This window comes from Phoenix dactylifera, chromosome 13 (assembly GCF_009389715.1).
Source record: "Phoenix dactylifera cultivar Barhee BC4 chromosome 13, palm_55x_up_171113_PBpolish2nd_filt_p, whole genome shotgun sequence".
NCBI lineage: Eukaryota > Viridiplantae > Streptophyta > Magnoliopsida > Arecales > Arecaceae > Phoenix > Phoenix dactylifera.
Window position 1 is genome coordinate 10,170,568 of NC_052404.1, and position 26,789 is coordinate 10,197,356.

At 36.7% G+C, this 26,789-nt stretch overlaps 2 protein-coding genes across 3 annotated transcripts; one reads left to right on the plus strand and one right to left on the minus strand.

Annotated features, from left to right (window-relative positions):
- The first annotated feature begins 1,813 nt into the window (after positions 1–1,813).
- Positions 1,814–9,714, plus strand: LOC103706667 (lipid phosphate phosphatase gamma-like). Of its 2 annotated transcripts, XM_008790851.4 has the most exons (3): positions 1,814–2,436; positions 2,539–2,749; positions 9,324–9,714. In XM_008790851.4, exons 1-2 carry the CDS (start codon positions 1,960–1,962, stop codon positions 2,743–2,745), a joined length of 684 nt encoding a protein of 227 aa, XP_008789073.1. In that variant the 5' UTR covers positions 1,814–1,959; the 3' UTR covers positions 2,746–2,749; positions 9,324–9,714. The 2 variants fall into 2 exon arrangements, with proteins under 2 accessions (XP_008789073.1, XP_026660304.1); XM_026804503.2 differs by lacking the exon at positions 9,324–9,714 and having other exon boundaries at positions 2,539–3,016.
- Positions 9,715–13,255: 3,541 nt separating this feature from the next.
- Positions 13,256–24,915, minus strand: LOC103706666 (alpha-taxilin). The gene is made up of 11 exons (XM_039133036.1): positions 24,440–24,915; positions 22,881–22,957; positions 22,052–22,160; positions 21,424–21,491; positions 21,220–21,297; positions 19,080–19,144; positions 16,892–16,958; positions 16,624–16,806; positions 15,838–15,894; positions 15,597–15,692; positions 13,256–13,727 (listed from the first exon to the last, which is right to left on the minus strand). The coding sequence occupies exons 1-11, from the start codon at positions 24,816–24,818 to the stop codon at positions 13,557–13,559; spliced, it is 1,350 nt and encodes a 449-aa protein (XP_038988964.1). The 5' UTR covers positions 24,819–24,915; the 3' UTR covers positions 13,256–13,556.
- Between the last annotated feature and the right edge of the window lie 1,874 nt (positions 24,916–26,789).

Below are 26,789 nucleotides of genomic sequence, written 5' to 3' on the forward strand. Positions count from 1 at the left end.
ACTTCCACCCCCAGAGAGTAGGCTCCTATGAAAATTCACCGTAAAGTGGCCAGGGGTTGGGGGGCTTCCAAAAGATAACAGCAAATCAGGCACTATAGTAGCAAAGAGGGGTCCCATTTCTGGGTGTCTTTAAGAAATGATGGGTGTTTTTATTAACAGTAGGGAGCTTCACTCGACAATCCTAATCTCAGTAATCTGAATCCCATTGACAGTGGACCTTATCGAGCCCATATCCAGGAAATTTTAGGAACACGCAATAAAACTTTGACCTATGATACTTAACTAATGTACCTAATTATAAATCAAATCCAAGAAATGATGTCTATGTTCATTCCCTTACAGTAAAACCTGGATTCCATTGAGATGTGTCGAGTCTACATTTTTTGTTTTTGTAATTAAGATTTCAATACGTACATATATTTGGTAATTTGGTGATGGCAACCAATTGAATCACTGGATGTTGAACCTAGTAACCTGAATTTGACTTCGCTGTGATTCAATTTCATCCCAACTTCCTCCTATCCCAGTCATTAGCAAAGAAGTTTACATAGTATATTTATAAAATTGCTCAATCTCGATGATATTAGCATAAGCCTTGTAATTGTGATTTGCAAATAACTGTTAGGATGAAGAAAAAATAAAGTAAATTTCATGTGCTGACTAATAATTAGTCATCAACAAGCATTTGAAGAATCACGTAGCAACAACTATAATGTTGTGAGGTCCATTAAAAATGTGAAGCGAAGAGTTTGGACATATATATAATCTCAAAACCAATAAAAATATTATTTTAAGTTTTGAACTGGTTGCTGCTAGAATTCAAGTCGAGGTCGGTCATATCAAGAGCTAAGAGGCCCGAGCTATGCGAAAGTTAGTAGATATCAAGATGAAGACGGATTGGCTAAGAGCTAAAAGGTAGCTTTAGGATGCCGATGGACCAACATTGATGCTTTAGCGCGTCCTGTAAAGAAGTCCGCTTGCCAGAAGATTTTCGATGGAGGTTCCTATAATACTTAAGTTAGCAAAAATCTAGAGCAATAATGGAAGAGAGAGAGAGTGAACGAAAGAATACTTGAGAGTGCTTATCGGACGGTCCCCGACCACTTCTATATATGGGACGAGTGAGTATCCATCTTCTCATTCATCGGAAGGCACAATACTTATAACTTATATGGTAACAATTCTTTGTAATATTTCTGTAATGTTAATTTTGCTGGTTGTATATTTATGGTCTAGCTTGATCAACTGCTGCCAAGACCATAATTGCAACTCTTTTAATATTCTTTAGTGTTACTCCATGGGTAAACCGACCAACACAACACACCGGTCAATGCGAAGGCCATTCATCTCAGTTAAGATCGAGGTCCCGGGAATTGAAACAGTCTGAGATCAGAATGACCATTTTTTTTTATCAAAACTTAATCTGTCCCATATATTCAACATAAAATCTTTTGGAGATCACTGTACGAAGGAAAGGAAAAAAAAATAATAATTAAGAAGTCGACAGGGACCTCGCTTTAAACCATTGGTCAGCACCATCGTATGCGCGGCGAGACCACCACCGCTCAACCAACGGTTTTCCACTCCTCCCGGTCCCGGATGGCCCGGCACTCCCAAACGCAGGAAAGGGCATCAAATCACCTCTCCGCCTCCCACGACAAAACAGAAAACACCAATCCAGCAACCACCCCGCCGGAACCTAATTCCACATCCAATCCACGTGTCTCGGACGCACGCACTAACCACCGTCCTCTCTATCCGTATCCCCACACCCAATCCTCCATCCCTCCTCCCACTGCATCGTCACTTCCCGAAATGTCAAACCTCAACCGTCCTCTCCTCCTCACCTCTTGGAATCTTTAAACCTAGAACTGAAAAAATAATAAAAGAAAAGAGAAAGTGGTGGCGAGATCGCTCTTCGATCTGCAACGCCGACTCTAGCAAACGCCTTCAAACGGAATGGCGAGTCCCTCGCCGCCGGTGGCGGCGGCGCTGAAGGCGGTGACCCTGACCCACGTCCGGTACCGGCGGGGCGACTCGCTGGGCCACTTCCTGGCCTGGGTCTCCTTGATCCCGGTGTTCATAAGCCTGGGGGGTTTCGTGACCCACTTCATCTTCCGGCGGGAGCTCCAGGGCTTGTGCTTCGCGGTGGGCCTCCTCGTGTCGCAGGTCCTCAGCGAGCTCATCAAGACCTCCGTCCAGCAGTCCCGCCCGGCCACCTGCGCCGCCCTCGAGATGTGCGACTCCCACGGTTGGCCCTCCTCCCACTCCCAGTACATGTTCTTCTGCGCCGCCTACCTCACCCTCCTCTGCTACAAAGGCGTCGTCGGCGCCTCCTCCCCCCACTCCCGGCTCTTCTTTGCCGTCCTCCCGTGGCCCCCGGCGGTGCTCACCATGTACTCCAGGGTTTACCTGGGCTACCACACCGTCGCCCAGGTCAGGCTCTTGCTTTCTCTTCTCGTTTTCATCCCAAGTCGAGGGTTGTTGGCTTGTTGCTTGATGATGGACTTTGTTCATCTCATTTGAAATGGTGGTTAGGTGTTCGCGGGGGCGACGATAGGGCTGGTGCTCGGGGTGGGGTGGTTCTGGATCGTGAACGGTATACTGGTGGACTATTTCCCCGCGATCGAGGAGAGTGCGGTGGGGAGGTTCTTGTACATCAAGGACACGTCGCATATACCGGATGTGCTCCAGTTTGAGTATGATAATGCGAGGGCTGCTCGGAAGAAGCTGGCTCAGGATTGATGCTGTAAGTTGGATCTATTTGCTGCATTTCGATGCATTTTGTTTTTTTTTCTTTTTAATCGTGCTGGTGCTTTGTGCATAGCGCTTGTATGTTGTGGAGCGATGATTTTTCTACCTACTTGTGCTACATCTTACTAGTATGCAAGCATATAATCATTCAATAGAGAGAACTACGACTCTAGCTAGCAAACCTTGTTCCAATTGTTTGGATTTGTCTTCTTAATTTGTCGTCCGCGTGCATTCTTGCCACTAAATGCATTCTTTGTCTGCAGAATCTTATCTTTCTGTTTTCCTTTTTTCCTTTTTTCTTCTTTTTTCATAATTTATGTGAAGGAGCAAGTGCTTTCTGTAAAAGAACGAGTTTCAGTGGATCGCCCACTGCGCTGTTCCTAATTGGTGCAGCTCTTGCATCCATTTAAATGTTTATTTCTGACTCTTTGCTTCCAAGTTTTGACACACATCTGTCTCATATTTTTCATCATCGGAAAACTAGTTTTATGTTGCCTATAGCATGTTGATTTGTACAAATAACTTTATAATCTTTTAAGTTCTATCTGGGTCGTCCAGGGCCCTCAATTCAGTTAGATGTTGGCTACATGAGAGGATCATGATAATAGAAAAAGTTAGTTCATGTCTTTTCCATTAATTCCGAAGGGGGTCTTCTTGGCATTTATTTCTTCACATAAAGTGCAAACTTCATGTATTAATTGAAACCATATTATTCAACAAACTTGATGGAACCGGTTTTTTAAATATCTTATTTGTTTATGACAAGTTAAATAGGAACTTAGGCTGGTGCTTCGTTTTGATCCTCTGTAAATAAAGATTCATTTGAATTGCAGCACATAGCCCTTTAACCATGTTTTCGATAACTTAAATATGTTCCTTGAATAAACCTTTTTTCTTGTTTATAAAAGAAGGGGGAAGGACCTTTTTCCTCAATGCCTATCAAGCCATCTCTCATACAAATACAAGTCCGTTAAAGTTTCTCTCTTTTCAGGACCTCGTTCCGTCACTTAGCTATTCATGAAGGCAGTCTTTGTGGATGATCTTCTTAATACAAAGCTATGTTGTTTCAGAAAGCTTTTTGTCATTATTCCACTTAGTTCTATCAGCTATCTTCTGGCCGTTGCTACTAGCTTGGTTGAGTTATGTGGTGGTAATGCTGGCAAAAGCTGAGTTAATTAAGGCATAAAAATTCATGCAAGAGTTTCAGCCGAATGTTGAATGTAAAAGAAACTCTAGAGCTACAATGTGATAGTGTGGCTGCTATTCACATTGCTTCATATCCTATCTGCTACAAATGCACCAAGACATATGGAAGCTGATTATCACCTTTTTTGAGAAAAGTTGGATGGAAAAAGAGGTCAATGGCGCTTTTATTCATTTTGAAGGCCATGCCACCTTTTTCTTCATCAAAGGCTTAGGGCTCGTTTGGTTCGCGGGAAGCATTTTCCCTCTTAGGAATATGATTTCTGGGAAACAAATTCCTAGGAAGAGGATACCTAGAAAAGTACTTTTGGCATGTTTGGTTGACCATGGAAAAGTGACAAATTTCCAAAGTGCTTATGTTTGGTTGGCCATCCACTTATCTGGAAAAGTTATGTATAATTCTTATTATGCCCTTAATAAAAGTTAGGTCTTTAATGCCTCTTTAATGCTTCTTTAATGCTGAAGGGACTTTTTGGAGAGAAAAAAATGGAGTGATTCCCGCCTCATGGGAAAGTAACTTTTCCATGTTTCTCATGGAAAAGACTTTCCCATAAAATGTGGGAATCATATTCCCATGAGAATATAACTTTCCCGTCTCTCTCCTTTGAAAACTCCAACCAAACAAGAGGCATCTCATTACTTTTCCATTGACCACACTTTTCCCCCTTTTTTTTCCCGCAAACCAAACGAGCCCTTAGTGGCAGAAAATGATCTTCATAGGAATTTGGGGATGATTGATATTTATGCATCACCTACTTTTGTGGAAAATGCTAGAGCATCTTGGACCCATACATTGGACAAATAATGTCTTAAGCACCATTTTGTATTGCTTTTACTCTTATTGGGCCTTATCTTTTAGTAATAAACCATTAAGAGGGCATTCTATTCATGTAGCCACCTCCCTGAATTGCTGCATGTTCTATTATGAGCAAAAATCCTAAAGAGGTTAGTTATTCCATTTGATGTTACTTTTCTCACTTCTTTTGAAGTATCAGTCCGGTGGGTGTGCCAGTCACCTGCCAGCATGCATGTATGTGCACCTTCTCATGTCAAAAAAGATATAAATATCATTTTGTAATTAGTAAAAATTAAACAAGGGTCCAATAGGTGCATGCCAATTCGTGCTGGGTGCTAGTATTGGCCCAGCATGATGCATGCTGGCGGACAAACCGACTTGGCCAGAAAATACTTAAAATATTTCTTTACGAACTGCTTGTGTTGTGCTTATGATAATACTACATAAAGAAAACTTGGTCACTTTATTCTTGCTGCCCATTTTTACCCCCTATTTTGCTTAGTTCTCTTGAAGTGGACCTCTATTCTCCATTTTATGTAATTTATAATAATGCTTTTTCTGACTCTGATATTATTTTTAGTGTTTCGTTTTAGTCCACCTACTACTCTTGTATATTTTGGGACAAATTGACTTTTTACATTTTGTGTAATGTAATATTATTTATTCGTTGTGTTACCTGGATACTTGTGTCCAGTGCCTAGAATCCATTTCGATATGCATCCAAATCAGATTTGCATCAAACACTTGGATACTTATCAGTTTTTTCATTTGTTTTTTATTTGTAGATCTTAAGAATTGGTAAAGAGTTGGACTGCTCCAACTATGAGTTTGACTCATTGTAATAATTTTAAAAATAAGTTTTTGTTTTTTTAGAGAGTTAAGAGTGTAGATATTGAAATACCTTTGGAAAGTGTTTTTTTTTAAAAAAAATCTTTAAGCCCGTTAGGAAATTTGGATGGGAAACATGCATATGGGAAGACCTTAACAAATAATATCTTTTACCATTTTTATATAAATATTCATATTACTTTTTTCTACATATTCGTATACTTCCTTTTATTGCCCTAGCCAAGTCTAAGACTTGAACATGTGTTTGAATCTGATTCTTGTCTATTCCATGCAACATTGGGTGTTTGCCCTTTTCATTTTTAATTTTATAATTTTACATTCTTTGCCTTTTCTTTTAGCATCATCAAGGTTTGTTCCCTTTGTGAGTATCATTTTCCTTTTTGCTTTGTCTTCTACTCCACATTAATGTGTCTTAAAATATTTAATCTTGGTTCAAAGTCTCTCTTTCTTGTTCTATGTCATTTGATATGATTGTTGTTGTTTTTGGTCCTATGAATAAAAAATATGTGTAAGTAAAAATGTAAATTACATATTCATTATATAATGAATAAAGGGGAAAGAGAAACACCACCATTCAGAAACCACATCATTGAAGTAATTCAGACACACAGTCAGTTAAACTATAATCTAATCTTGTTTCCAGACTGAGGTTACTAACCATCTCTGATTCCTTGAACATTCCACTTCTAATAAGAACACCGACTGAAGTGCCAGTGTTAGTTTCCACTCTACTATAATAAAAATATCAAACTCAATTGTCAAATAATCATGTCTTCTCTTCTGCGCAACATATGGCTTTCCAAGGAGAGTTATTGGAAGTCAGATATCCCACTTGTATGTTCTCCTTTACAACTACACAACCCTCTTCAATTTTCTATGACGTATTAAATCTTTAATGAGGGTCAGAATATCTGCCTTATACTCATGCAGACCTCCAAAGGGTTGGATTGAATTTTACTGCGATAGATGGGGTATCATCCACAGTGCCCTTTATTCGGGATGTTCCTGGGATTTCCTCTGAGTTTGAATCAACGCTGAAGAGACCCATGGTTAGATTTGTTGAGCAACCACTTTCTTTCTGGCCTATGGGGACTAGATTATAGTTACAAGGAGGTCCCAGTAGCTCTGACTTATAATCTTGGGATCTTGTCCTTGAGCTAACAAAATAAAGCCCATCAACTATGCATGCACAATCTTTTTTTTCACTTGTAGTATGCTTATTAATTGAATTATTCATAAAGATATGGTGTGATATTTACATGCCTATGAATTACAGTAAATCTTCTGTCTACCCCTTCTTATATATTATTCGAGGATGTGTATGCTGCAAGTGTTAACATGTACATGTTTACTAGAGTTTGCAAACTCTGGACCATCTCTTGGCTAGTAAGAAAAGGGAAATTCTATAGTGGTGGGTGAATTTATCTTGTATAGTTTGCCCCTGTCCTTACTGCTGTAATCTCTAGTAAGAAATATCTTCCAACCTTTTACGTGGTAAGCGTTATATTCCCAAAGGAGTACCTAAAGGGTCTATACGTTCGAATGATGCAACTTTTAACTTATGGTGGGAGTTTGATTATTTTTTGTATCCCATCAGTTAATTTTCAATTTCAGAAATATTTTAAATATCTTCCGACCTTTACAGGGTCAGGGGGTATATTCCAAAAAGAGAACCTAAGGGGTCTAGATGTTTGAATGATGCAACTCTTAACTTACGGTGGGAGGTTGATTATTTTTTGTATCCCAACAGTTGATTTTCAATTTCAGATATATTTGAAATTAAGCTACTTCAGGAAATTCACTTGCAGAACATTCAAATTAATGACATCAAATTTGTAGGGGAGAGGATAATGTTAAGCTTATTCAGTTGTTATGCTTAATCTAGACGCAGCAAGACTCTGGCTCTAGTGTGGGTCTTTAGCATAAACTTATTTTGAAACATGATACACTTTGGAAAATTAATTTGCTTGTGAAAAGTGAAAGAGGTGGTTAAAATGAGAGTGGGCACGACAGTTATTTGAAGCATTATAGAAGAGGTATCGAAAGAAGAGAGCAGACATTGGGAGTGCTGAAACACTGGTTTCTTTCTGAACAGCCTAAAGAGTCATTTTTGGTGCACTGAAGGAGTTTTTCTGTCCTAGGAGGTTTATGCATTCAAGTGAGGGAGCTTTAGAATTATAAATGAGCTGAATGAAAATATACAGTTTGTTGAAGAAAATATCAACCCAGATTGCACATGCCTGATTGCTCTTTGCGCACTAAAGCAGGTCAGGTGTACTGAAGCCTGAGTTAAGTACTAATTATTTTGCTAAATGGTCAACTTCTTTACAAAGACCCTATGACAAATTTGAAGTTACTTTCATTTCCTTTCAAGTTCGAATAGATTAGGTTTCTACAGATTTCTGTGGTCTCAATTATTCTGTGATGAAATTAGAAACAAAATGGGAACCAAGTGCTGATGGTGGTCAGAAAGCTGTTCTCCTGTGACGGCTAATATAATTCAGTCAGAGTATTTCTGAGTGGAGATTGTTGAAGGCAAACCTAAAGTCGCCAGGGTGCTGGAGATTGGACGATTTTTTGGTCCTTCACACCAAGTATCTGCATTCTGCAGGTGAAATCTTATCCTATAAAAATCCAATGCTTCTATTTGTTTGGAGTCTATGCTTGGTCCTTAACTTAAATTTGTAAGCATTTGATAGCTATACTGGCCACAGCAGTGGTGTATCAGTCAAATGAAGCCGATCAAGGGCCTGTTTGATTTTGTGTTGAGAGCTTGTTTTGAGAATATTGGTATATCTGAAGTGTACTTCTCACATGTCTGGCAAGCACATGCTGCAAAGCTCTTTTTAGGCGCAGAGAGAGAGAGAGAGAGAGAGAGAAAGAGAGAGAGAGACCTTTATGGTGCAAGTTGGTCGACTAAGTTTGGTCAAAGTTGATTTTGGCTTCTTCATGGGACCTGGACTTGGATGAAACCCAAATTGGTTTTGAGTCTATCTATGGATCCGATCCAACCAATTAGTTCCTGCCTAATGAGTTGGACAGATGAAGCTGCAGCAATTGTTAGCCCCTTCAAAGTAGGGCATTCCCACAAAATTGCAGTGCCAGATCAATTATCAAGCCTCTGCTGTCTATATCCCATATACAGAAAGGTCCCTCCTGCCTAAGGGACCAGCAGATTCCAGTACTTTTGATTTTAGGATCCAGCAGATGACTCTTTTCGTAAGTATCTTATATACAGGACTGAATTCATCCACTTTTTTTTTTTGAAAAAAAAAATGACTGAATTTTAAGGAAGATGAGGTCAAAAACATCTGAAAGCTTAGGTGACTGGGGAAAACAAGTTATAAAAGCATCTATTAAGACTTAAAGCCTAATAGATGTTCCAGAGTTCCTGAAAAATCAGAAATAGGAACCCTAAGCTTTAGATACAAGTGACCAAATATTGGATCTCAGGCACATTCTGAAAGTTCAATTGAATCATGTGTGGATTTTAATGTCAGACAAATTCTTAAAGACAACTGATTCTGTATTGTCTGATCATGTGAGTATTTGTTAGATTGGTGTTTCACTTTGGGAGGGCTGGAAGATATAAGCAGTTCTATCATTTAATGTACTTTTAGGATATCTATATCTACTCCTACTAAATAATTGGTTGCAAAGTTCAATCATTTAAAACATCGCATCTGGCTGAAATTCAAGTGGTTTTCCTATATTGATGCAGGTTACTCTATCTGATGACATATCAATTGGTGATAAGGAGCATGGTCTAATCTAGCTAATGCAGCAGTCTTGGCACTAAGCTCATGCTGCACGCATGGCCTGAGTATTTACAGGCATGCAGAAGAGAGCTGGGGATTGGTGTCTATATATCAGGATCTTGTGACTGGCAGTCCAAATGGCTTTGATTTGTTATTATTTAAGACTTGATGGTCGGATAGCCAAACACATTGTTACAATATTTAACTTTGTGGTCCACATTTTAAGGACTGCCCTTAGGTTTACATATTACATTATTCTTTGTCATTATATCCATTGATCTTTACTGGAACCCAAATTTTGCGGTACTTCCAGTTTGGACAGAAAACTTCAAACTAATCCATTCTGGTCTCTAATTGCATGGTTGAAAAAATATTCCATTCAATGCTAGCATTTGGCCCGATAAGCTCGAGTTTTCTGTCTCTTTTCGTCTTCTAGCTTGTGGGATGCGGTAGAAAGATGCATTAGTATTGTTGTATTTTTAATTAACAGACTTGGAGATGTTTAACAGATCACTTAGAGAGATTCTAAATTTCCAATATCAACCAGATTGCTTACCTTTACCTCGGACAATATCATGGCTAAAAATTTTAGCAACTACATCAATCACAAGTGGAGCCACTCTCATCTCCATTTCCCTCCTTTCCGTGAGTAGGTATTCTATAAAAATTATACAAGTTAAAAGAGTACCAAAATCTTTTAATGAAGTTGCCATCAATGAAAAGCAGCAGCAACTACTGATATATGTGCTGAGCTACAGCTTTAATTCAATGATGGACCCCCAACGTATTCTTTTGTCACTTCTTTGATCATGAAACACTCAATGATTGTAATGAAAGGTTTTATATGCTGAATACAGTGAAAAGCAAGACGATCTTAACAATTTATTGGCCTTTGTCTAGGATTCCAATGGTGAATATCTTATGCATGAAACCGTATTAAATGTCCACAAGCATAAAACCAATGTCACAAGTCAAGCAGAGCCAACTGAAATGACTTACTTTACCTTAGTGCTATCAAGGCCATAGGATTCATGACAGAGTTCCAACCATGATCATTATCAACGCTCTCAAATGAACCTCAACCACCACCATTTAAACATCGGGATCAGAAATGAGCAGGTGGTGACGTTTTCTAGGGCCAAGAAGAGAGGGAGAGGTGAGATGGTCACTGCTGAAATATAGCGGGTGAAAGTTAGGGGTTGAGCAAGACACGGAGAAAGAACACGAGAGAGGAACAGGGGCTCAGAAATAAAAGAAGTTCTTCTATGAGAATAAAAATTTCCTTTTCTAATTAAACTTTTTATATACCCAACACTTCTTCTAATTTAACTAAAAATTAATTCTCTACAAGTATTTCTTCACTAAAATTAATTCTCTACAAGTATTTCTTCACGAGAGAGATATATTCCACATCCCTCTCCCCTTACACCAGGGTGTCTCTTTTTTCCAATTTTTCAGTCGAATCACAGCTGTTCATACATGCACGTGCATCGCACATGCTTGAGCTCAGCCGTGCCAGGCTTCGGCTTGCATCCCAATTGATCATGTAGGCCCAACCTAAAGGAATGAATGCTCTACGCCTCTCTTCCTTTCATTTTTGTCCTCGCTAGAAGCACTCGTATAAAAGCACTTGTATACTTTTTTGTCCAAATCTCGACTTCCCCTCCTTTGTCTTTCACTGAAGGCTGTTGAGCACAAAAACAGTAGCAGCAGCAGCAATTAAGCACCATAAGTTCTGAGAAAATTTTCAAATTTCCAAATGCTTTCGGCTTTGGGTGATAGAGAAGATGATACTGAAAATGATAGGGAAGCATGAATTAATAAAACAAATATCTTATTATAAGAGAGGCCACATATGGAAAGGGATTGTAAGTGGAACTCCCCTAGCTTACCCATATCAAAGAAATCATATATACCTAATTTATTTTTGAGTTTTTTTAACATGAATATCCTTCTAAAAATTCAAATTTGTATGAATACTCTCTTAAAATTTATATTTATTTCTCCACCCTCATAAAACACTATTTTTGCACAAATGCTCCTAATATAATGGTTCTTTTAACACTATTAATAAAAAGCATATTTATTTTAATTAAAAATAAAATAGAAATTTAAAATTAATTTTTTGTCCTCCATCGCGATTGCTTTACAAATTTTTTTTGCACATGTACCCATTGAGAAATTTTAGTCATTTTAATTTGAAATCGTTAATTTTTTAATGACGTTAGATAGCGTGGGTACATATATAAAAATAAGGACAAAAAAGAGTAGAATAGCAAAACAAGTATTTTATGAAGGTATACATATAAATATCAATTTTGGAAGGGCATTCATGCAAAATTCGATCTTTAAGAGGGTATTCATGCAAAAAAAACTCTTTATTTTATACCCATTTTAAAAAATGAGTAAATTAAAAAATCCTCTTGAGGTTTACATTTATTACACTTATACTCACTAGTTTGTAAAATCTAGAGAATCTAGTTAAATTAACGATGTTAATGAATCCGTTTACCTCATATAAAAAGTCAAAATTGCTCATGTGTGATGAGTAAATTATAAAAAGCCCCTAAGATTAGGGATAAACTATACTTACATTCAATAGTTTGAAAAATCTATGCTTATCCCCCTGAAGTTTATTTTTATTTAACGTTTTAACCAATAACTTAACAGAATGTTAGCCAAACTATTAACTTAAATGAGACTAAATGTCATGTTAGAAAAAATTTAAAAAATGACCAAAGTAGCATTAAGTGATATAACATCCATCCAAGTAGGAGACAATCGCAAGGCATCATGGGTCTGAGCTTGATCTTGATGAATTATTAGAAAAAAGCCATGTGTTTAGGAATAAGCAATCTAGATCTCTCAAGCAAGTAGATGTCTTTAAAATTTTCTGTTTCAGGAAACTAACATTAAGAGTTTTGTCGCTTGAGCCGGCCTTTCCATGGTCCAATCCAGACTATGCAACCACAACTAATGCATCCGCCAAAAAGAACCGTATTGATTTGGATTTTTTTGATGATGGGCTGCCAGAGCTATTATAGCTCCATATATAAATATAGAAATTCCCATTCATAGGATCAATGTTAAAAAATTATATCTACTGTATTGGACAAGTAGAATTCAAAATCAGCAAATAATACACCGACATCTCCGATCTCCATAATGTGATGGGCGAAGAAGGAAGAACAAAATCTAATCAAGAAGGACAGAGGTTGGTCGAAAAAGATGCTCATCGTCGGATGTCAGTTAGAAAGAAAGTTTGTTATTGGTTGCTCATCGAAAAAGGATACTCATTGGAAAGTGATGCTTGTGCTAGAGTGGTGAAGTAGAAAAAAAACCCCTAACCACTTAATATCGAAGAGAAGAAGACTTTTGAATATATAGTAATAGATCCAAGAGTTCCAAGAGCCAGAAAAGTAAAAAAAAAAGCTTTATTTTTTTATAGAGATAATTTTGACTTTTTACAATAAATAAACAATTTCACTTACACTGTTAATTGAAATGAGTATAAGTGTAAATTTTTACAAAATATTGGATGTAATATAATAAAGATAAATCTTATGAAGGTTTTTGTAAAGTTATTGCCATCATTTGCAAAAAAATTTCTGACATAGTATTTAAATCCCATTAAAGATTAACGGTTTAACTAACATTCTGTTAAATTATGAATTGAAATATTAGATAAAAATAAACATAAAAAAATTAAGTATAGATTTTTCATCTTATTGGATGTAAGTATAATTTAGATGGATTTTGTAATTTACTTTTCAAGAATTAATAAACCAATAGCCGGTCTAAAAGAACAGCTCTTGATCAAGGAATGGTCAAGCCGACAAGGTACCCCTTCAAAATAACAAGTTTCTGACAGGATAAGGAGAGAAAACACCAGAAATAATTTAAAAGAAACAACTAGAGATAACAGTAGCCGAGTTAAGCTTTGCATCTGTCAACAGCAATATAAAAAAATTCATGCAGATTTCACTCTATGGATGAAGCTGTCACAAAAAATCCATTCTTTCATTTTTCACAATGAGATATCTTCCCCGTAATATGATCGGTTTACAAAACAATCTCAATACATAATGAGATTTGAGAGCTCCTAGAATACCGTCTTTGCTCCATAGCCTTATATTCTGACACTGAAAATCTAAAATTTCAGGCAAGCTTTTGCTAGTGACAACTGGGAGAATCCATTAGCTTTGGGAATCTTCATTTGATGAAGCTCCTTTGACTTGCATAATAACTGGATCTGTGCTGCTGCCAGCTAAATTTTGTTTCCTTTCTGCCTGTAGTGATCGACACAAAGATTCGAGCTTCTCTTTCTGATTCTTCACTTTTTCTAGCTGTTTCTTCATAAGTTCACGCTTGAAGATGAGAAAGAAGAGTAGAATTAGTAGGATTGTCCTTTGTCAAAAGGGCGGGGAAAAATAACTGCATGCAACAGTCTTAGAACCTTTGAAAACAAACAAAATGTGAGGGCCAAACTATAAGACAAATTTCATGGTTTTCTTTAGCAGGGCAAACACACTTAATGTTAAAATCGATTTAAGAGATTTAAAAATAAAATAAGTTCTACTTGCAACTTTCAACTTCATACTCAACTCCTTGTGTTTTGGCAACAAAACCCACTCTCATGAAAATTCCCAACTTCGAATCATATGATTTTCTAACTGAAAATGGCTGTTGTAAAGAAAAAAGAAAACAAAGGCAGCCATCACATCTACACTTTGTTCGTGAAGGGCAACCCAAAATAGATGAAGCATGAGCTATCCCCTATGAATACATTTGGACTAGTAGGTTTTATTTTTACACCAGGATTTTCAGTGAGTTCTATCACATCGCTCATATTAACATTCCGTGTTAGTGTTAGAGAGAGTTAATATGTTCCTTACCAACATAAGCTTCCATATTTGATCTAGAAAAGTAACTGTTCCCATAATCTAATAAAAAGACTTGTAAGATTTGCCTAACGTCGAATCATGTATCACCCCCCTTTAAATTGGGTTCTCCACAGGTAGAAACAGGCATCAAGATTCAAGCATATATTTTTGATGTTTCACTCCTTTATTCTTCACAAATTCAAACACTAAGAAAAAAGTTTCAAGATATTATCTTCTGAATGAATAGGTTAGCTACAGATACATGCGAGAAAATATTAGATAAGAGGGCACAAATACTTGACAATTAGACTCCGAGAAGCAATAAAGGAAGTTGCATGGGTATTTTGGCAGGATATCATACATTCAAACTGGCCGTAAATATATGAGATAAAGCTTGTACCTTGTAATTTTCCCCAAAGTACATATTATTTTTCTAGAGCATGACCAAATTTCATCATTGAGTTACCCATTATTTTTACCGCTTCTTGATGGATACTTACTTCAGATATCAATATTAGCTTCCATATTGTATCCGTGGTGTGACTAGCTAAAAGGGTCCCATATAAATCTAAGCCCATCTGTAAGCAAAATTATGAATAGAATCCAGGTATCTGTGGAGGGAAGACAAACAGATTATTAAGTATAAAAAAAAAACTTAAAAACATAGGTATCTGGATGATGTACGTCCAAGGAAGGTGGGATCTATCTTAGTACCATAAAAAGAAGCGGAAAACCATCTGCATTGTACTTCAACTGAGCAGGAAGTCAGAAAATGCATGAACAAATGAAGCATTGCAATTTAAAATGTAGAGGTAGATGAAGCATAATTTTCGGGGTGGAGTAGGTGTGAAGATGCTCATTCTGACAGATCATGTATTTTTTGGAAATGATGGGAATATGACATTTCTGAAGTCATTCTTAAAGGGCCAGGACTATGGAAAGTTTCTGTGCCAGTTATACCAGCCGGCATAACAAAACAAAACTATTGATGGTAAAAAAGAGAACACTTGCCATTGAACGACTTAGAGACCTGAAGTTTAGGTAGTCCTTTATGAAAAAGACAATCTTTCACCTTTTTTTTTGTTTACAAATTTACTTTGATACTGGTAGCATACTACCAGCAACAAAAACAGCAGATATTTACACTATAGTCAATGTAAGAAGATGACAAAACCAACAATATTTCATGTCTAATTGACTTGGGAACCAGCAAAAAAAATGGACCAAAGTTTTTCTGCATAGCAAATACCTATTATCATTGGATTCTCAGTGGCATAGTGACTAGTGACATCTGGAGGGTTTAAAAAAACCCAAAAAACTAGCAATTGATTTTAACATGGATGCTCAGCTTACCTCCTCAACAAGCTTCACAAGGGCAATATCTGACTTCTCACACTTGCTTTTTAAAAAATCATTCTCCTTCTTGAGTTCCTTTATCAACTTTGCCATCTGATTATATGAAGTGCCAAAGAAACAATTTTAGTTAATATATATGAGAGGAAAAGAGAGAAGATATACATAAAGTTATATCTTCAAAAAGTTTGGGTCTATTACTTCATATAAATATGAAATCCCAACTCAAAGGCAAAAATACCTTTTCCATCTCCTGCTTAAATGCTTCGAAGACCTCGTTGCTTTTTGACAAAGCTTCCTGAAGAGACAGTATACATTTAAAAATTAGTTTTATTCCTGCTTTATCCATGCAAAAAGAAGACAACTTATCTGGCAAGCATGAGAATAATGATGCAGCTGGTGGTTTTAGATCCTAAACATTTGGTTGCTTGATGGAAATGGTACAAATTCCAAGATAAGGATAATCAGGCTGGAAGGTGCACTTATAAGTTACATCCTACTTTTTAATGAAGGGGATCAGGCTTTAGCCTAATCTTTCTCAAAAAGAAAAAGAGGTTACATCCTTCAACCAGTGTGCTTAGAGTTTCCTCCTCCCAGTTAATCAATTAATGCAGAACAAGTGTGAGCCAGATGTGCTCATGCTTCCATCAATTATTCAGTAAGTGGTGCTTATTTGACGCTCATGACCTTAGACAGTGACTGACTGCCTTTTTGCCAATTCATCAAACTTTACGAATACAAAAATTTGAATTTTCGGCTAGAAATTGGGCAACATAAAAATTCCACGCCCATATGACAGTGCTGTAGAAATAAGAATACCAAATGGATGTGCCTAATAACTAGGAATTAAGGATGACTTCTAACCTACACAACGCAATAATAGGGTACTGCAGAGCTAGAAAAGATGGTGTTTTCATGTAAAAATTGTGAATAAGGAGAAGGTTCAAAATTCTTATGGAACCATAGACCTCGCACTTGGCTTGTCTGAAGAACCTTTAGATTGACAAACTTAGATATGAAAAAGTACCTGAAATTGCTGAAATTTTTCTCCATCAGCTGCAAGCTGTAAACGCAAACTCTTCTCGGTGGCCATAAGTTGTGCAACTTGTTCAGCATACAATTGCATGTGGGTTTGTTCTTGAGTAGACTTCTCTTGCTGTTTTTGAATTTTCAGATCAGCAAGCTGAAGTTCCAGTGTTTTCTGTTTCAACTGTGTATGAATTTTTTAAACAGGAAAACTAGTCAGCCTTATAATCAACATGTTAAAAATTGGTGAGAATTATAGAAGATCTTACTTTTTGGGCGAACTGTTGTTCAGAGAGAGCATATTGGTCAGCAAGATGTTTTAACTTATTTCTCAGCCTACAAGAATCTCAAAAAACTTAGTGCGGTGCAGAAGGAAACATGAGAAATATAATGAAAGCCTAAATGAACGAAATATAGGGGGAAAAAGACATTAAAATGTCTAAAAAATGAATAACAAAGGGGAAAAAATTCCGAAGTAGCAAACACCATGGAGATTAAAAAGTCACATGAAATATACCATCATGACAGGTGCAAAATCTGTTCAAAAAGAAAGATGTTTGCTGCTGGGAAAAGAATATTCCATATTCATTATGACTGAACTAGATATGAAACTGTCAAATATATAGCATTGAGTAAAGATAGAAGAGTGATTAAAGAAAGAAAAACAGAGAATACAACTCCAAATATTGTCTGCGTAGCAAAAAATGTTAGGAGGTTTGATGTCCCAGAAAAGTTGAGTTTTCTTCAATTTGAGATTGGAAAATAATGATAAATGCAAATTCTTTTTTTAAAAAACGAAAACTCAGCATGTCTTCCACTACGAGTCTTGGCTAATGTTAATCATGAAATGATTACAATCTACAAACCAAAACCACAGATCATGACTCTCGAGATGACTGAGGACAAGTTAGAAGGAATCTCCAAAATCATCAATTATTTTGACAGACAGACACACATCATTGAGTGAAACTGTACATCACATCAATAAAAACACGTCAAATTATAATTTTAATAATAGGCTTTGGTCCGAGGTCCTTCATAATGACATCAAATTTTGTAATTCTCAGACCATTCTTTTAATAGATGTTCAAAAGGCTATGTGGTTCCACCCATCAAATTGACCAATTTTCTGTTACTTTTGATCCAGGAGAATCCTCAGACTTGACGCGGACCACTTTGACCACTATGAGTGGGGCTGGACAAAGTTCAAGAGCGAGATCTGCCAATCGGGAAGCCAAGTCGCCGCCAAACTTCCGGAGGCCATAACTTGGTCATACGATACTCGATTAAAATAATCTTTTTTTTTTGAAATAGAGTATCTTTTTGAGATCTACAACTAAGAGGTTGAATTGGGATGAAATTCCACCGTTACACCCCGAAATAGACCGGTCAAACCGAAAGTTTTCTTTTCGGGTAAAACTTTGATCGGGCGTAGCTCTCTATCCGATAAGAATCTGGCGGAATGACCGAAAGAAAGTTGATGTAGAAGACGAGATATTTTAGTTTTTTTCTACTATAAATGTTTATTTTAGAAAAAAGAGTACTATTAGGATTAAAAAAAATCCGACCTAAATTGTATTAGGACGGACCTCACATTATAAATAGAGGCTATGTACCTCCTTTTTTTAAGAATTAATAAAAGAAAAGGAGATTTTAAATCCTACTTTTAAGATTTCTTATAGTTTTTTTTGGGAGATTTAAGTTGAGCGGGTTGAAAAAAAATCTTTCTTCTCCATAATTGGATCAAGTTGATATCAGAGCTTCGGTCTGCTATATCTATGGGAGCCTTTGTTCATAGTTCATACGTGTGAGCAATAGAAGCAATTAGAAGAAGGGTTATCCGTTCTTCAAGCACATCGAAGGACAAAGGCAAGTATGGCTACTAACTCTTCCTCAATGGGTGATGATGAGACAAAGGAATGTCTCATACAACTAGAAAAGAAGATTGTCCAACTCATCATGATCATCTCGAGATTGGCAATACCTTCAGCACAAGCACCAGCAACTCTTGTTGCAAAGTTGTCTCCCATGGCTCGAGATGAAGAATTACCATCCAGCGAGGAGGATGAGAATGAGCGACTTATGAGTATGAAAAATCTCTCTTCAACCATTTAAAGTTGAGGCTCCAATCTAGATCCCTGTATATGATGGGGTTGTTAATGTGGAAAAGCTAGATAACTGGCTAGACCGGTTAGAGACATATTTTCTCCCTAATTAGATCAACTTTGTATATTGTATACGGTAAAACTTCTATTAATGATCAACAAGTATTATCCACTTCATAGTGGTGACTAATAAATCTACTGAAAAAATACTGAAAAAATTCATGCTTAGCCAAAACAAGATGATAAAGAGTACTCTCCAAAAGTGTTAATTTAAAATGTAATTATGAAAACATATTTTTGCTGTTAAGTATTCAATCTAAACATATTTTGTCCTTCATAAATAACATCTTACATCTCATTCTCCTTGAGTTGAGAAAGGCACTCATCTTTCTGCTCCTCGAGCTTAATGCTTACATCCTATAACACAATGCAGAGATCGCTATTGAAATATTAGTTGCTAGAAACCCGAGAAACAATAAGAAAAGAACAATACAAATGCAAAGCAAATAATATGAAAAACTTGGAAATGGGTCAAAGGCATATGGCAAGGCAAACAGTCAATATGAAGTTGATGAGATTCTAATCAAAACATGGAGTTACCTAGTGAATTTTATGTATGCTTTTCCTCAAGTAATCTTGCAATAAAGACATACCATTTATCGACCAGTATCATCTATGTTGTTCTCCATTAAACAACAAATTGCCAGTGATGTTGCTGAAGTGAAGCAGGTAATTTAGCAGAAAATCGATCTACTAGTAAAAATGATGTCAAATAATAACCCAACAAGAGCTCAAAATGGATCTAATAAACCCAAAACTTGTACCACCCTCCCATGGCCCGCCCGCCTCGAGGGAGGGAGAGAGAGAGCAATCAACAACAATAACAAAGTAGAAAGTAAAAGATGACAAAAACTTGATTACATGAAAAATACTTAGAATACACTTCCTTAACATTCTGGAAGCTGGAATTATCCAAGCAGACCGAACATTCAAGTATCATGGAGAGAAAATTCTGTCCCCTGTAACAAGCACTGAAATGAAAATACCCGAAAATTCTACTTGTTAATGTTCCTTTCTTTTGTTTTTCTTTTTTTATTAGTGTCTACATATATACTAGTGCTAATGAGGAAATCTAGTTGCTTTCCTTTTCTCTTAAAGTGTACAATGGCAGATCTCAGTATAAATACATTTACTAAAAGGTATGCTCATGGTTTCCTTCCACAATGCACAAGACTTGCATAAATGGCCTTGCTGGCCTTTATCACAATGCCCCTATCCTCAAACACTCAAAAATTTAATAACAATCTTAACCCTTTTTTCTTCATTATTCTGCCTAGTATCTTGCATTTGCACAAAATATTTTTCCATAGGTACATGCACAAGATACTTTGCCACCAAGGAAGACATTGGAAGTTATCGATCAATAAAAAATACAGAAAGTTAGGCCCCCAATTCTGCTGAAATTTAGGTGACTAGAAAAGAAGATTGAGTAATAACCTTCATCAGGAATTAGTAACCTATAATTAGACTTTGCTTGCAATTTAAGGCTAATATAGGGTGGACAAAGAATATAACATTCACAATGAAGCTGCTTTCATTCATATCATTTTGACTCTTGGAGTCTGAAAGAAACTGATTGTTTTTTATGTGACTTAAATTCCATTATATTTGTGTGTGTGGTGGTTTTCAATAAGATGCTGATCCATGACCTTCAGAAGGATGCTTGCACCTAGCAGTTGATTTTGTGTGAAAATGTGGTTGAGTTTGTTTAGAATGTGCACATGGGGTGTCATTGCATAGAGAAATAGGAACTGATTCAGAAGGCACCTCTTTTTCCAGGAACCTCTCTTGGGATCTTGACTTGGCAGAGACCCGAGAAGCCATATTCCAAACTATGGAAGAGGTCCCAACAGTCTAATATTGAAGGAAAGGCTAGATCTACACAAGGGATGTTCGAAAGAGTTTTGCTGTCAGTAACAAGCTATAGGGCCATTATCTTGATTCAGGGTCTTGGAGGTCACTTATACACATTCAAGGATGATCAGTTTTTGGATGCAGAACTTATCCCTTCATATAGTCCTCCGTCTTCTCTCTGCTTCTGCTTTACAAATGAGATCCTCTTTTTTCCTTTACGATTTTGCTGTTCTTCTTTGATCTACATACGACCTAGTCATAGGGTAACTTATTGAAATGTTACATCTCGTTGATACAAACCATTTAATAAAAAAGAAAAGAAGAGAAAAGAAACAAAACACATAGCTGTTTAGCTACTTTACATCAATAACCCCATATCGGTTAAATATTGTTTGTAAATACAGTAGCAACGTGCTTTTGCTGTATTTTGGTATCCCATAAGTCACCATTTAAATATCAAAATTTTCATTACAGAGTTTGTCTTGTGTAGCTGATATTATTATTTTATTGTTCATGCAACCTGTATTTTTTTTAATGAGATAAGCATAAACTATGACGATTGTATGGTATGAGCATACCTTGATTGCATCATTAAATTTTGTAGACAAGTCTAGTCTCATATTCTGTCCCTCAGTTGATACTCTTCGGCATTCATCCTGCAAAAAAGTAAAGCAAGTATACACATAGGTGAAAAGCATATTAGTGTTTCAGCAACAAAAAAAAAAGCATATTAGAAAATATGCCATTATGATCTGATTGTATCTTTGAATTGCAGAATGTACCATAAGCATCTTATTCTGACGCTGCAGCTCTCTACAAAGTGACTCAAGCCTTTCTCGAACAGCAACAGCTTCAAGATGCGAGTAAATTGAACACAAAAAATCAGGTGTAACATAATTAGAATATAAATGTGTTGGCAGGAGATAGAGGGCTTTGCTACTTATTCAATGAGCTTTTCTACTTAAAATAACTAAATGCAGAGAGTGAAAAAACTTCAGAGAACAGGCCGATAAATATGGGACCAAGAAGGAATTTAAATCTGGCATTCTTTATGATTCCAACTTTCACAGAGCACCAATACAGTCATATTCCAGGATTGGGAATTCTGACTAACTGTGGTCACTACTGAAATGATATCTTCAAGCCCACTAAGACATTCAAAAAGAACTCTTTTTTTTTGCACAAATAAAATTAACCAGAAAGGGTCATACATGATGATTTAACAAACATTTAAATGAGGAGCACAAAAAAGGTTATTGTCACAAGTGTGATTTATATTTCGTGAAAGATGGGTGGCACCATCAAACGGACAGAAGATGAATTATGATCATATTAAATGTTTCTAGTTCAGGCTCAGTTACATTGCATGTCATATCTCAAAAGTTAATAAAGTAATATTTTAACACTTGCCTGCATCTCTTTCTGCTATAACTTTCTGATAATTCAAAGTAAACTCTAACAGCTCTTTTTCCGACTTTATGCCACGCTTTCCAGCTTTACGTTTTGTTTCAGTATTTTCCTGAAAAGACCATGAGGTACAAACTGATGTCACTCTGCAATTCAAGTGCTGAAAGTGCTTAAAAAGAAACAAGTTAAGATATCAAAAGCAAATAGCCGATTTTTTATGTCATGAACCCACAATTTGCAGAAATCAAAGGACTTGTTGCTTTAACACAACAAACTGATTCACGTAATTCTTATGTCCTCCTGGGGAGGAAAAAAATTTAGGAGAGAAAGAAGGTAGTACATAATGATATTAGCCTATAATTCAAATGTTGAAATAGACCAAAAAACTCCTGGAAGAAAACAAGGACGCCAAAATACCTAGGCAACACAGAGAGAAGGCATAGGCAACAACCAGCTCACTGAAACAAGGTGGCAAGGGAAATAGAGCCCTTCCCAAAAAAAGGAAAAAAAGGAAAAGGAAAAAGAAAATATATTATAGCAAAATCAAGCTAATACAAATATACAATTGCTACAGCCAGTATTGCAAGCATATTGTATTTTATCACCATTGTAAACATCATTAAAAGAGTCATTCAAGTGTCATAAAACCACTGCTAAACCAGACCTACAGATGATGAATCATTAAATTGTCTATGCTATCAACCACAAATTTAGAAAGAAACATGGTAAAGATAAGTTGGTGCATGACAATCTCCAACTAATTTTTATTCCTCAGCATTGCAGAATTGATTTAAGCATAACACATCAAGAGAAGTACAACACTAGCGAATACCTTTTGATGTTTTAAACTATCAGCATATTCTTTGGAGCATCTTTCCTTCGAATTGGTGGTGTGTAACTCCAAGCACCCTTCAGCATTTGCAAAAACCATGGAAAAGAAAACACAAGAATCAATATAGCTGACGGTTCAATGTAAGTTTCTGTGAAATTAAAATCATCAGCTAAGATTCATTGGCTTCTTCAACACTTAAAGGCTAGAAACATAGAGCAGCACATTCCCCTAGGTAGTACTCAAAAAAAGAAACTCCACATACTTTACTTCATCAGCAAACACCAATGCCACCTAATATGCAAGTCTTTAGTTTTCTTTTCTTTTCTTTTTTGACCAAGAATTACAATTATTTCTATGAGTCATTTTTTTGGCTAAAACTGATGCCTCTATGAAGTACCTTCTTAAAGCAGCTTGTTTAAAATTTGCTCAAACATCCATGATCTTTCATATTTATAAATGTCTTCATAAAACATCTATTTATGCAACTGAAAAAGTATTATAAAGGAGTTTTCCAATTGGCCATTGTGGACACATTTAAATTTCCCATTACGTGTGTTCCCAATTTCAGTTAATGTTTTCTCTCTTTTTTTTGAATTCGAATTTACTAACACTTTCTCACAGCATATAAATATAGCGTCAGCTAACCTTGTTGAAGATGATATCAATAGAATAATATTTTGATGTTAATCTGCATGTTATCTTAGTCAGTGTCTTACTTGAATGAGGACCGATATCTATTATTCTAATATAAGATAACCAATATTTATCAGAATCAAACAATGATGAAAAGCACGAATTACCATGCAGATTAGTCATTCAATCCATGCAGTTGTTCTTTCCTTCGTTCTCTTTTCTTCTTCCTTTCTCTTCTCCCTACATATCCTACATCTCCTCATTCAAAACAGATAGCACCTCTAACTTTTCTTATCATTTTTCTTTATCATCTAAATGGATCCAGCTTGCTAAGATCCTTTATCTTTAGGCCGCCACCAAATCCCTCACTAAAACATTTATAGAATAATTCTCCGAACTCCCTACAAACTTCCACCACTTTCTCAAAATATTGACATTAGCCACAATCTCTTGAAATTATCACCTCTCTCTTCCTAGGCTTTGTTTTCTCAAAAAAGAAAAATAAAAAAAATAAATAAGATAAAGTAAAACATAAAAATCAGTATTCCTATGTCCATTAAGTCACTTGACCTTAGCTTTTCCTTAGGAACTCATTGTTTTCCTAGTAAATCCCTTTGACAAGGAGGGGTTCGCAAATACAAATCATTAAATCAGATAATCCCAAAATCAGGAGGGGAGACAAAAAGGAAATGGGTCTCATTTTGAGAGAAATTCTTAGGTATAGCAAGCTTTCTAGAACCAATCTTAGTGTCCGTTTGTTCTCCAACAGAATTAATCATGAGTTAACGTAATTTACATACTTCGTTTCAAGAAAATGATAAAAAGATTGGTCTTAGAACCCTAGAAAGATAAAAATGATGACCTGCTTCTTTCTTCCAGTCACTTGGCTACTCAAGAAAAAACAGATGCAGGTTAAAATTTAAAACCTTCTTCAGAAGACTGACAGTCCCCTCGACTTTCTTCTGCAGATGATGCTACCGAGATCTCGTTCATCTCCTTCGATTTCTCCGAGGGATCATTGCCTGGTTCGTGCATCGAGGTCCTATCTTCCACTCCCATGTCTTTCTGCGACGAGGAATCAGTGGAAGTTGTCAACCTTCCCAACCCATCCGCTACGCTGTCGAGATTTACGGTCTTGGCCGCGCCGCAGAGCGACGATCCGTCTCCCGGCTCGCCGGAGGGACCAAGATCGAGCAACGCGTCCATGTAATCGGGCGGCGCCGCCGGGGCCTCGGCGGAGCTCTCGACGAAGCCGTCTGGCAACGAGTCCGCTTCCGGGAGTCGGTTCGCGGGAGGGCTCTCCATGTCCGCGAGCGGCGGATGAGAAATCTCTGGTGGTGGGGAGAACGACGGATTTGGGGATATGGCAGAGACGGGAGAATGGAAGGGTTTCGGAGGTTAAAGAGGCCGCACCGGTGAGATCCACTTTATATCAAGTCGGCGTTCTTTACGAAGATATTGCCGACTCCGGATAAGAACGGAGATGGGCGTGTGAGTGTGCGTGTGGCCGCGCGCATTATATATACCTATTTTTATTTATACTTTCTTTTAAATAAAATAATATTGGTTCAAAAAAAAATATTAATTTATTTAATACAAAGTGTAATAAAAAATAATGCAATTATTTTCTATTATTATTCATTATTTATTATAATACCGGTATAATGACCATTATTCCAATGATTATTCTAATATTAAAATTTTGAGAAGTTAATTTTTGAGAAAAATAATGGCCATTATAATCATTATAACAACTATTAATTATTTTTGTGAGAGTTCGTCATAGTGAGATAATGTTCAAAATCTCAAAAAGAAAAAAAGTAAGATTTCTAAATTTCCTAGTCTATGCTTAAGATATTGCGTGTTTCAATACAAGTCAACCTCTAAATATTTACTAAACAAAATATATTTGCTAGCAATGATTCATAAGCATTATCTACTAGGAACTCATCTAGTACCTTATTATGCTATTGTTGATTAGATACGATATGCATAATAATTGATTATTCGATTATCATTAAATGATGCAATTTTTTGTCAGTGGCTAAACATAAAATTAAATATAATAAATAAAATATATAACGCATAAGTAATCATCATCATTGTCATCATCTTGTATCTCTCTGATTCACCTCTCTTTTCCTCTTGTTTTGTTGGTGATTTCAAGCACAACCAAATTGGTTGCCCATTTTCACATGGTAATCAAGTTATTAATTGCATAACCAGTTAAAATAAAACAAAATTCATTGCAAGACATCTAAAGCTCCATACATGGATGTAGACCATGTCCAATTGCTAGGTCTAGATTCTTGTGTAAGATCGGCAATAAAAGTTTAAAGAATACTTTACGAACATTGTCACAAGATGCATGATATTTCATCTTCAATGCCAAAATTGTTTTGTTAATGCCCTTCTAATGCGTATTGATGGTTCTACTGCAACTGCCGTTTTGGAACATGACAGCACAACATAAAGGTTAAAGGATAGTTGGAACTGCATTTTTTGTATATTTTGAGCAAATGAGCATGCAACGAATAAAACACGCGCTTGGGTACACGCTTTGACTGAGGGGTCCATTCTCATCATCTGTGTTCTTCAAGTCACTTTGTGGATTTTGTTCTTTTATTTGCATCGAGAACATGTGGAATTCTTCAAGACCTTTGATTTTCCAACAAGGCCAATTGATCATGTGGTGGAAGTAAGGCGTGTTCATGACCTTTATTTCACATGTAAGACCTTTTAAATACTACCAATCCAAGTACAAAAGTATATGTCCGTATAGTTTTTTCTACAAATATTGAATGGATCTTGTTTGTTTGTAGTGGAAAACAAGCCTGGTAATATAGCATGACTAGCCACCAAGATGTTAGCCTGGTGGTAAGGGGACGATAATTCTACCTGAGTTGCCCGGGTTCGAAACGCGCGGGCATCGATTAAATTCAGGGATTCGATGCCCCACGCCCGGTTGGCTCGTTGGCGGTTATGCTTTCCTTCCACATGTAGTTTGATGGTGCGAGGTGTGACGTACTCACCTTCAGGTGGGGAGGGTGTGAGTAAAACGGCGTCCACCCATATCGAACATTCTCCTGGTGGGGCGGAGGTCCAGTGCGTGGGGCTGCTATGTGGGGGTGGGCTGGTCCCTTCCTCCCCCTACCCCTTTTTATCAGAAAAAAAAAAAAAGGCATGACTAGATTGGTCCAACTCAGAGCTAATATGATGCTCCACGTGGTCAAACCAGGTTGATCTTATCAAGTTGAGGAGCTAGACAAGCAGAGT